This window comes from Tachyglossus aculeatus, chromosome 19 (genome assembly GCF_015852505.1).
Source record: "Tachyglossus aculeatus isolate mTacAcu1 chromosome 19, mTacAcu1.pri, whole genome shotgun sequence".
Lineage (NCBI taxonomy): Eukaryota > Metazoa > Chordata > Mammalia > Monotremata > Tachyglossidae > Tachyglossus > Tachyglossus aculeatus.
Window position 1 is genome coordinate 3041244 of NC_052084.1, and position 12603 is coordinate 3053846.

The 12603-nt window shown below is 48.1% G+C and overlaps 1 protein-coding gene across 1 annotated transcript in view; it reads left to right on the plus strand.

Annotated features, from left to right (window-relative positions):
• FMN2 (formin 2) overlaps positions 1-8764 on the plus strand; it is a 132091-nt gene extending 123327 nt beyond the window's left edge. Inside the window, 3 exon segments of the mRNA XM_038761407.1 lie at positions 19-168; positions 6150-6231; positions 6624-8764. Of these exon segments, the coding sequence (XP_038617335.1) occupies positions 19-168; positions 6150-6231; positions 6624-6650 (259 nt within the window). The 3' untranslated portion in view covers positions 6651-8764.
• The last annotated feature ends 3839 nt before the right edge of the window (positions 8765-12603 follow it).

Genomic DNA, 12603 nt, shown 5'->3' on the forward strand with positions numbered 1-12603 from the left:
TTTCATTCCTCCTGACAGCTTTTTGGAAACAGCGGCCTACTTCTACATGAAACCAAAAATGGGAGAGAAGGAGGTTTCTCCCAACGTGTTCTTCAGCCTCTGGCATGAGTTCAGTTCTGACTTCAAGGACTCCTGGAAGAGAGAGAACAAACTTATTCTTCAGGAAAGGTAGGCCGTTGGCAATTGGGCAAGGCCTTTTTTCCACCCAGAGCCGGTGCTCTGGGCTGGTCAAGGGGAGACCGGGGGTGGAGGATGGGAGGTGGAGGCTGGCGGGAAGGAGGTAGGCATGAGGAGGCTGGCAGGAGGAGGCCGGCGGGGGAGGAATGGAGGCCAGAGCTGAGGTAGGCGTGAGGAGGCCTGCAGGGGTAGCTGGGAGGAAGAGGAGGAGGAGGAGGAGGTGGAGGAGGCCAGAGGGGTTGGGGGAAAGGAGGCCTGGGCTGAGGTAGATGTGAAGAGGCTGGCAGGGGAATCTGGAGCTGGAGGCTATGGGTGGGAGAGAGGCCAGGGTCGGAGGTCGGGGGGCGGCGGTGGGATGACCTGGGGCAGGAGGCCAAGGAGAATGGGGCAGGCTCCAAGAGTACCCTTTTGCCCTCGGATTCTGAAATGTCCTGCTATTCTTGGCTGGGAAAAATGCTTTTATACTTGGAAAACACCCATCATTTGCCTGCAATCACATTTATCACAACTGCGCCTTATGCCTTTGTCTGTCTCCAAAGCATTTTCTGTGTTTAATGATGTGAGTGGCGTTTCTGGAATAGTTTTAATGCCTCTGGGCATCGGGATGGAAATCCAAGGGGAGGAGAGGGGAGGCATTAAATCCTGTCCTGAGCTCTCCTGGCCAAGCTCTCCCAACCGATCTCTCCTCTGCTAAAGCCTCCTGGCCAAGTTCTCCCGGGACAACCCATCTCCTTCGCGAGCTCCTCCTCCTCTGCTTCTCACCCCCTAACTGTGGGGATCCCTCAGGGTTCAGTTTTGGGTCCCCTTCTAGTCTCCATCGACACCTACTCCCTCGGAGAACTTATTCACTCCCACGGCTTCAACTCTGTGCGGATGATATCCAAATCTCCATCTCCAGCCCTGATCTCTCTCTCCCTCTTGCATTTCCTCCTGCCTTCCAGACAGCTCTACTTGGATATCCTCCTGTCACCTCAAGCTTAACATGCCCAAAACTGAATTCCTTGCTTTCCCACCCAAACCTGTCCTCCTCCTGACTTTCCCGTCACTGTAGATGCCACCACCATCCTTCTTGTCTCACAAGCCCATAACCTTGGTGTTATCCTTGATTCCTCTCTCTCATCCAACCCACATATTCAGTCCATCGCTAAATCCTGTCGATCCCACCTTCACAACATCACTAAAATCTGCCTTTCCTCTCCATCTGAACTCCTTGTTGATATAATCACTCATCCTATCACGCCTGGATTACTGCATCAGCCTCCCTGCTGACCTCCCAGCCCCCTGTCGCTCCCCACTCCAGTCCATACGTCACTCTGCTGCCAGAATCATTTTTCTACAGAAACGTTCAGAAGTGTCTGCCCACTCCTCAAAAAACTCCATTGGTTACCCATCCACCTCCTCATCAAACAAAAACTCCTTACCTTTGGCTTTAAAGCACTCAATCACTTTGCCCCCCCAGCCTGCACACTTCGCTCTTCTAATGCTAAGCTTCTCACTGCGCCTCCCTCTCGTCTGTCTCACCGGAGACCTCTCACCCACATCCTGCCTCTGGCCTGGATTGCCCTCTCTTCTCAAATTTGACATACAATTACTCTCCCCCCTCCCTTCAAAGCCTTATTGAAGGCCCATCTCCTCCAAGAGGCCTTCCCTGACTAAGCCCCCCTTTCCTCTTCTCCCAATTCCTTCTGCCTCACCCTGACTTGCTTCCTTTGTTCATCCTCCCATCCCAGCCCCACGGCACTTATTAACATACCTGTATTTTATTTATATTAATGTCTGTCTCCCCCTTCTAGACTGTAAGCTCATCGTGGACAGAGAATGTGTCTCTTTATTGTTGTATTGTACTCTCCCAAGCACTTAGTACAGTGTTCTGCACATAGTAAGTGCTCAATAAATACCATTGCATGAATGAATGACAGAGGAGGTAAATGAGGCACAGAGAAGTGAAATCACACACAGCAGACCAATGATGGAATGGGGATTAGAACCCAGGTCCTCTAACTCCCAGGCTCCTTCCTCTAGGCCACGCTGCTTCTCACCAAAGAGCAGACCAGTGATGACAGGCAGTGACAGCTGGGAAAGTTTTATTTCAGCACGGGATGCAGTAGAAACAGTATACGAGTGTCATAAATAAATGGCCCTGGTGGTCACGGTTACGAGCAGGGTATAATTCACCCCCCCATATTCTCTGACCTGTACACTTATATGCCCCCATAAACATTCTTCCTCTTTTATTGTCTGACTTGAGGCGCAAACACAGGTTGTCCTTTTCCTTATCAAAAATATCGGCGAACGGCAACACTTCATAACATTATTCAGTCCGAGCGCTGCCACTTTTCACTTAATTTCTTTAGAAGCAGGCTGGCTTAGGGGATAGAGCACGGGCCTGGGACTCAGAAGGCCCTGGGTTCTAATCCCAGCTCTGCCGCTTGTCTGCTGTGTGACCTGGGGCAAGTCATTTCACTTCTCTATGCCTCAGGAACCTCATCTGTAAAATGGGGTTTGAGACTGCATTTAGCAGCTTGGGGAGTCTAGTAGAGGTAGGAAAGGAGAAGCGGTGTGGCCAAATGGAGAGACCTCGGCTCTCACTGGTTTTTTTTTTTGTTTGTTCGTTTTTTGTTTTTTTTTAAGGTTATTCCTTAAGCTCTTACTGTGTGCCAGGCACTGTACTAAGCACTGGGGTAGATAAAAGATAATTGGGTTGGACACAGTCCCTGTCCCACCCATAAATTCCCCCAATAGACTCTAAGCTCCTTGTGGGCAGGGATCATGTCTATTGACTGTATTCTATCGTACTTTCCCAACCGCTTAGTACAGAGCCCTTCACACAGTAAGCGCTCAATAAATGTCACTGATTGATTTTTTTTTCACTATTCATAGCACTTATCAAACCGCTCCAAAAGAAGGGATGTGGGAGTTTTGAGTTTTCGAAATTTAAGCAGTGCCCAGTACTGTGGACCATCGACCTGGGTCTTAGCTTGGGCTCAAGTATACCTCTGGCCTTTTTGATTCTCTTTTCTCCCCACTTGGTTCCTCGTGGACCCCCTACTCTCTCCTCTTAATAATAATTATGTATTTGTCAAGCGCTTACTATGTACCAAGCACTGTTCTAAGCGCTGAGGTAGACACAAGGTAATCAGGTTGTCCCATGTGAGGCTCACAGTCTTAATCCCCATTTTACAGATGTGGTAACTGAGGTCCAGAGAATTGAAGTGACTTGCCCAAGGTCACACAGCAGACAAGTGGCGGAGGCGGGATTAGAACCCATGACCTTCTGACTCCCAGGCTTTTGTTCTATCCTTTATGCCATGCTGTTGGTAGATGTGACAAAATTCCTCAACGTCAGGAAAGTCAAACACCAGACAGAGCCACAGAGGAAGCTTATGAGACTTCTTTTCCCTAGAAGTTTTTGGGTTGTTTTTTTTTAAGTAGAATCGGCCTCCACGTGTGGTCGGTGGTTTTGGAGGCAGGGGAATGGACCAGATGGCCTCTTGAGACCTCACCCGTTCCACCAATCAGCTGCTCCATCTCCTTCATTCTCCATACCCCACCGGGGCCAAGTCTGTGGGCTGAACCCCCCTCTAATATAAACAGCGCCCAAATGATAAAAATCAAAGAATGTTTTTGCAGGCGGCTGAAACGTCCGTGAAATTTCATCGTAATCTGTTTTGAATGAGACCAAAATTATGGTGAGGAAATTGGGAATTTCAAATGACTCCGAAAGCTTGTAAGTCGCATGTGTTTAAAAAAAAAAATGCCAAAAATGCCTTTAAAGCGCTCAAAGTGAATTTAATTCTGGAATCTTCAGGATTTTGGCTAAGTGCACAAAACAGTTCTCTCTTAATACCCTGTCCAAATACTTCAACTTAAATTTACTGGTAGCTGTGGATGGAGAAACTGTAATCATTAGTTTGTTAAAAAGAAAACAGTTTTGTCTTCAAATGTTTGGAGGGAAAGATTAAAGGCAATTTATGGCTTGGGTGGAAAGTCATAAAAGTAGCAACAATGGATTGTCTTCTAAATTGTCATCATTTTCTGGAATTACTAATAAGACCGACCAGACCAGACTTAGTAAAGGCCAGATAAACTGCTTTTGTTTGTCAGCCCGGAGCAAACACCGCCTCATCAATCTTGCCCCTGCTGATATTGTTTTTTATTTGTTTCCTTCAACCTTGAAAGTCAACGTTTCTCTGGGCTGTCTACCAGAGGTGAATTCTTGACCCAGAGGGTCCTTGTGGAAGGAGTTCTTAACCCTCCAGAGGTGCGAGGAGGAAAGGGTTCCTGTGAGGTCTTGGGGGGAAAAAAAACCCTCTTTGTTTAGTTTTGTTTTTCTTAATGATATTTAAGTGCTTACTCTGTGCCAAGCACTGTACTAAGCTCTGGGGTAAATACGAGACAGTCAAATTGGACACAATCCATGTCCCCCAGTCTCAATCCTCACTTTACAGATGAGGTAACTGCGGCACGGAGAAGTTAAGTGACTTGCCAAAGGTCACAGAGTAGACAAGTGGCAGCACCAGGATTAGAACTCAGGTCCTTCTGACTCCCATGTTCTTTCCATTAGGACATTTGACACTGGGCAAGTTGCATCACTTCTCTGTGCCTCAGTTTCCTCATCTGTGAGGAAACTAGACTGTGAGCCCACTGTTCAGACTGTGAGCCCACTGTTGGGTAGGGGCTGTCTCTATATGTTGCCAACTTGTACTTCCCAAGCGCTTAGCACAGTGCTCTGCACACAGTAAGCGCTCAATAAATACGATTGATGATGATCTGTAAAATGGGGATTCAGTACCTATTCTTCCTCCTACTTGGACAATGAACCCAATTTGGGACAGTGACCACATCATCTTGTACTGACACCAGTACTTAGTAGAGTCCTTGCTATGTAGTAAGCACTTATCAAATGACAAAATTATTATAATTGAAAGAAGAACCTTGGAAAGGACCAAGAACAGATGCAGTTTCCCGTTTCTTCAGACGAGAAGACATTTCTGTCTCTCCTTGTTGAAGTGTCCGTGTTACTTCCAAGTAAACCATCCAAAAAACAAGAAGAGAAGACAGTCACAGCCTGTTCCCTTTTTCAGACCATTTTCAAGCCCCCTGCCTGACTCTTTTTTTTTATGGTATTTGTTAAACACTTATTATGTGCCAGGCACTGTACTAAGCACTGGGGTAGATAAAGGCTAATCAGTTTTGGACACAGTCCATGTTCCTCAAGGGACTCACAATCTTAATCCCCATTTTACAGATGAAGTAACTGAGGCACGGAGAAGTGAAGTGACTTGCCCATAGTCACCTTCAGCAGACAAGTGGCAGAGCCGGGATTAGAACCCAGGTCCTTCTGGCTCCCAGGCCTGGGCTCTTTCCACTAGGCCACACCGCTTCCCTTGATTCGGATCGGAGGGCTGAGGGAACTGTGAGATTCTGCCGGGGGAAACCGCCAGACGCATTTATCGGGAGCCATGATTCCTTGGCCCCCTCCCAGGGTCACGCCGACCCAAGCCGCCCCCACCCCCCACATCCTTGTCCCCAAGCACGTTTGCTAGATGTTTCCACTGCCTAGTCAACTCTGGGTTTTTTTGGTTTTCTTTCATTTTTGTTTTATGTTATGTGTTGTGCGTTTTCTATGTGCCAGGCAATGTACTAAGAGCCGGGGTAGAAACAAGATCATCTGTTTTAGGCACAGTCCCTGTCCCACGTGGGGCTCACAGTCTTAATCCCCATTTGTCAGATGAGGGAATTGAGGCCCAGAGGATTGAAATGATTTGTCTGAGGCCACCCAGCTGACAAGAGTTCTCCTGTCTCCCAGGCCTGGGCTCTACCCACTAAGCCACACTACTTCACCAGGTTGACTCTCAGCTATGGTCTCCGGCCAGTCTCGGCTATGTCCCGGGGTACAAGCCCTCGGCTCACTGGAGGGTGCTGGGAATGGGGGGCAAATGTGTTTTCGACGGATTTCTCTTTTCCCCTAGGGTGAAAGAAGCAGAGGAAGTGTGTAGACAGAAGAAAGGAAAGTCTCTTTACAACATAAAGCCGAGACACGATTCAGGAATAGTAAGTGCTCCCCTCTGCTGCCTTGTTTGGGCTTTTTAGTTTGGAAGCTTTCAACCATTTTCAAAAGTGTCCACACCCACACTTGTGTGTCCCGTCTGTACACACAAGACCCTGTCCACACAAACAAGCCCCCCATCCACACCCACAAGCCCTCCCGTCCATGCACACAAGCCCTCCCATCCGCACATAAATGCTCTCATCCACTCCCACTGTCCTGTCCATGGGTATTTTCCCCACCACACACACACACACAAAAACACAACCCCAGTCTGAAGTTCCCAACACCCCCAACAACTTTCTGACTGAACTGTGTGCCAATGGGGACTCCCCGCACCGCCCACACACCAGCCCCCCATCATCCCTGCTTCTCCCATGTTGACTTTTCCTTTCAGAAAGCGAAGATCAGTATGAAGATCTGAGCCCAGACCAGGAGAGCTGCAGCCCACCCAGTCCTCCCACCGGGAAAGGCGACTGCGTCTCTGCCCACCCGGACTCCCGACCCACTGGCAGTGACGTCCGCCACCCTGCACCTATTCGCCCGGGGACGAGAGGGACTCGGCAGCCATACGGAAAAGCCAACTCGCCAAGGGAAAGCCCTCTGGCCTCCACGTGCCCTCTGCCCTCTCCATTCCCCCTGCCCTTCCTGTTCCCTCTGCCCTTCTGCTCCCTCTGCCCTTATTGTTTCCTATGCCCTCCCATACTCTCTGCTCTTCCCATGCCCTCTGCCTTTTCCATTCCCTCGGCCCTTTCTGTTCCCTCTGCTCTTTCCGCACCCTCTGCCCTTCCCATGCCTTCTGCCCTTCCGATCCCTCTGCCATTCCAGTCCCTCTGCTCTCCCATGCCCTCTCCCCTCCTCCCTGTCCACATCTTCCACCCTTCCCATTCCGTCAAACCCCCTCTAAAGATGGCAGTGGGTGCAGGAGATGAAGTATGTGGTATCACAGGCAATGTCGCCCCAGCCAGCCTCACCTGGGGCAAGACATTTCTCAAAAGTCCTCAGTGCACAACCCGGCCGCTTCCCTTCCCTGTGGAACAGAGTATCTCCCTGGGGGCCGCCGGGCAGCCTTCCTTTCACGTCCGCGTCGGTGTTCCGTATTTTCCATCCCCAAGTGCTGTCGACACGGTATAACCACTGCTTTCCCAGCTATTTTGTTGCCCTCCATGGTTGAATATTTGTGGACCCACATGCTTATCCTCTCTACTTTGAAAGTCAGTAAGGGCCAGAGAGAGACTAAGGGGAGAAAGAGAAGAGAGCAACAAAAGGCAAATCCCCCTGGGAGTAGTAGCCTTGGGCCTGAAACGGAATCGGGGGTTTTCCAGTCAGCGAGCGTCCCTGTCTCCATCCCGAGTGTCCTGGTCCACTGACAGAAGTAGAATTTGGAAGCCCATCTGCCCCTTCTGTACTTCCAGCAACCTGGAACTTCCCCTTTCCAAGTCCCAAGGAGTTTTCTCCAGTGGCATCTTGTAAGCCAGGTGGGCACGTGAACGAGATTTGAGCCGGGAGCGGGCTTCATGATAAAACAGCCAAAGAGTTTGCCGTGGACAAATTATTCCGGAGGGTGATTTCCGTTCATCAGCCGCAACATTTCCCAACCTTTTGACTGGGAAGGACCGTCCACTTCGACACCAACCCGTCCAACTGAACGGATTCTCAGCCCGCTCTTCGCTCAGCCCCGTCCTCTCCCAAGAAAAATTATCTTTTTTTTTTCGGTTGGAGTGAAATTTTCTAGGAGGAGTGTGGAACAACGAGACATCTCCCACAAGCTGGACTTGAAGCTCTGTTGACCCACAATGAAATGAATCGCTGCATGATTTGAAATCTGACCCAATCTGGTTTATTTATTTTTTTAAATCTATCTTGGTTTCAGGCGGCACAGACTAAAAGTGAAATGTCCACCCCAGCCCCCAGCTTTTAGAAGGTGGTAATATTACAAGTGACTTGAAGGAAGTAACGTGAGAATGTGATAATCTGATGTTTATTACCGGACAAAGTCCTAGAAAAAGTTCAATTTTTGTTTCTTTTGTTTTAACAGAGAAAAAAAATAATTCAAGCCTCCATCCTTCTGATGGAGCTAAGGAAAAATCAGCGATGTGCTTGTACTTTATCCTGGCAGACTTAGCCCAACCAACAATTGATTTCTCAAAAAAAAACAAAAACGAGTGTGGTGGATTGGAAATAATGCGATTTTCCAGGGGAGAGGGAATTTGATTTCAGGTCTTAGCCAACATCCGGAAAGCAACGTAAAGTCAGACCTACTTCAGGGGCACGGATTCATCACCACGTTGGTATTTTTGTCAAATATAGAAGGGCGCTCTCAAAGTTTTGCATTTATCTCAATTGCAAAACGACAGACAGCTGCATGTGTTTGCTGGAAGCCCATTTTGTTTCCCCTCCAGAACCTCCGATATGTATAATACCGTACTACAGTGACGTAATAGGACACTTAACAAAGACCGCTATGTGCAATACTGTATTTAGTGTTTCTATTTCAATTTTTTTGTAGAATGTTAATTTATATGAAAATAAAACGAATAATGAAAATCGGCTGCGTCTTCTCGTGCCCGATGACTTTGGTGGCTATTTGAGAAGGAGGAAACTTGGCCACGAGAAGCAGCATGGCTCAGTGGAAAGAGCCCAGGCTTGGGAGCCAGAGGTCATGGGTTCTAATCCTGACTCTGCCACTTGTCAACTGCGTGACCCTGGGCAAGTCACTTAACTTCTCTGGGCCTCAGTTACCTCATCTGAAAAATGGGGATTAGGACTGTGAGCCCCATGTGGGACAACCTGATCACCTTGTATTTCCCCCCCCATCTCTTAGAACAGTGCTTTGCACATAGTAAGCACTTAACAAATGCCATTATTATTATTATTATTATTATTATTAATGGTGAAAACTGAGGAAAACTTGGGGACTCTGGTTTGGATTTTCTTTGGGTTGGGAAGGACCCTGCTTGACTCTAGGTGTGGGGGATGGGGAAGAAGAAGCAGCGTGGCTTTGTGGACAGAGCACGGGCTGGGAGTCAGCAGACCGGGGTTCTAATCCTGGCTCCCCAACTTATCTGCCGTGTGACCCTGGACAAGCCACCTTAACTTCTCTGTGACTCAGTTTCCTCATCTGTTAAATGGGGATTAAGACAGCAAGCCCCATGTAGGATAGGATCTGTGTCCAATCTAATTATTGTGTATCTACCCTAGTGCTCGGTACAGTGTCTGGTACATAGATGGCACCTAACAAATACCTTTTTTTTTAAAAAAAAGCACCCACCCCCTCTTCAGGGGGTCTCTATTGAGCCAGAAGAATTGGGCATATGATAACTCCACTCCCTTGTGCCTGACAACCTATATGTAGCCCATTGTGTGAGCAGGGATTGTGTCTGTTCATTGTTATATTGTACTCTCCCAAGTGCTTAGTACAGTGCTCTGTACACAGGAAGCGCTCAGGAAATATGAGTGAATGAATGAATGATCATCTGGGGGAAGGGTTGGCCTGCCCTTTTTTTTTTCCTCCCCTTGCCAAATCTTTTCAGGCAGCTTGTGAAAGGAGGCTGAGTTACCCTTGACAGTATCCCTCGGGCTCTACTAACCAGATATATAATCTTGGTTAGTTCTGGTTCTCCCATTCTTTTTTTTTTTTTAATGGCATTTCTTAAGCTCCTACTCTGTGCCATGCACTGCACTAAGGGCTGGGAAAATCAGGTTGGATACACTCCCTATCGCCCATTAGGCTCTCCATCTTAATCCCCATTTTATATATAAGGTAACTGAGGTGCAGAGAAGTGAAGTGACTTGCCAAGGTCACACAGCAGACAAGCAGCAGAGCCGGGATTAGAACCCAAGTCCTTCTGACTCCCGGGCTCTATCCACTAGGCCTATCCTCTAGATTGTAAACTCATTGTGGGCAGGGACTGTGTCTGTTTTATTGGTCTATTGTACTCTCCCAAGTGCTCAGTACAGTGCTCTGCACACAGTAAGCGCTCAATAAATATAATCCACTGACACAGTTTCCCAGGCACGGACTCTTTCAGGATACCCTGAGCAGTCATTGTATGGTAAGCAGAGCAGAGTGAGAGGAACCAGTGGTCTTCTCTGTGAGAAGACTTGATTTCAGAAGGGCTTTGGAATTGTGCACGGCTGTGGTCTGCCAGAAGTGCATAGCCCGGTATGTGGCTCATATGAGCACTTTGATACCATTATCGATCAATCAATCACTGGTTTTTATTGAGCGCTCACTGGGTGCAGAGCCCTGTGTTAAGCACTTACCACTATCATTGTCATTATTGTTATTAGGAAAGCAGCATGGCCTACTGGATACAGCACAGGCTTGGGAGTCAGACCTGGGTTCTGCTGTGAGACTTTGGGCAAATCACTTCTTTTCTCTGTGTCTCAGCTACCTCATCTGTAAAGTGAGGATTGAGACTGTGAGCCCCAGGTGGGACAGGGACCGTGTCCAACCCGATCTGCTCGTATCCACCTCAGTGCTTAGAACAGTGCCTGGCACATAGTAAGTGCTTAACAAATGCCATCATTATTATTATTATTATCACCAATGGTTCTAATAATAATAATATATGTGGCATTTGTTAAGCAGTTATCACCAATGGTTCTAATAATAATAATATATGTGGCATTTGTTAAGCACTTACTATGTGCAAAACACTATTCTAAGCACTGGTGATGGCAATCCACCCTTCATTTCCCAGAGAGTCCCTGATCTCCCTGCTAGTAATAATAATTATGGTATTTGTTACCATAATTCAGTCTCAATCCTCATTTTAAAGATGAAGCAACTGAGGCTCAGAGAAGGGATTCGACTTGCCCAAGGTCACACAGCTAATAAGTGGCAGAGCTGGAATTAGAACCCATGACCTTCTGGCTCGTGGGCCCATGTTCTATCCACTTTGCCATGCTGGTTCAGCATTTAAAATGATCCCTTTGACTCCCGTGAGTCTTATTTAAAGTGCCTTCCCCATATTTCTTTTTTTAATGGTATCTTTTAAGTGCTTACTATGTGCCAGGCATATACCGAACACTGGGGTAGAGACAAGCTCATCAGGTTGGACACGGTCCACGTCCCACATGGGGCTCACGGTCTTCATCCCCATTTTCCAGATGAGTTAACCGAGGCCCAGAAAAGTAAAAACGTGACTTGCCCAAGGTCACATCCAGCAGGCAGGTGGTGGAGCCGGGATCGGAACCCAGATCCCTCCGACTCCCAGGCCCGGGCTCTATCCACTGGGCCACACTGCTGCCAAGTGAGCGGGCGGCCCTGTGCCCCTCCTACTGTCCTGTTATTCTCCTCCGGAGGGTTTGGAATCCACAAAATTCCATAGGAGGGTCCCATCTGGTTTTAATGCGGTGGCTGGAAGTAAAATAAAAAATATCAAACTCACCACATTGTGGGCCGATGGCTCTGGTGAGCGCGTGATGACTGAGATCCTTTTCTCTGTCCTTTCCAGTTCTCTCTCTGATGTCACCACCCTTCACAGAATAATGCTTTGAACTTCAACGATGACTTCCCCTTGCTGGAAAAAAGACGGATGTTGCCCGGGGAACCTGGCCAGTGACCTCTCCTTTCATCCCCCTGCAGCGTGGATGGTGAAATCTGATGAGGAGGGATTGGATAGATTCCCCCCCACACACCCAGAAGAACGGCCCCCGATACGAAGCTTTCTGAAGACCCCCTGGGCATGTCGCGGTTAGCTACGGGCCCATCAGAGTGAGTTCCAGAGGGATTGTGTCCAAAGGGATTATCTTGGATCTGCCCCAGCGCTTAATACTACAGTGCTTGGCACACAGTAAATACTTAACAGATACTGTTCATTATTATTAGCATTGTTACTTTTATTATTATTAATGGCGGTAGTAAGTGGGAACTTTGAGAGCAGTATGGGCAGGGAATGTGTCTGGTATAGTCTACCGTACTCTCCCAGGTGCTTAGTACAGTGCTCTGGACACAGTAAGCACTCAGTAAATACAATGGACTGACTGACACGGTGTGGACTGTGGAAAGAGCTCAGACTAGGGAGTCAGAAGACTGGGCTTCTAACCCTGGCTCCTCCACTTGTTTTCATCATTATTGGTATTTATTGAGCCCTTTTTTTTAAACGGTATTTGTTTAGCGCTTACTATGTGCCAGGCACTGTACTAAGCACTGGGGTAGATACAAGCTAATCAGGTTGGACACAGTCCCTGTTCTCTATGGCGCTCACAGTCTTAATCACCATTTTACAGATGAGGGAACCGAGGCACGGAGAAGGTAAGTGACTTGCCTATGGTCACAGCAGATGAGTGGCAGAGCCAGGATTCGAACCCAGGTCTCCTGACTCCCACGTCCGTTTTCTTTCCTTTAGGCCACGCTGCTTCTCAGTGTA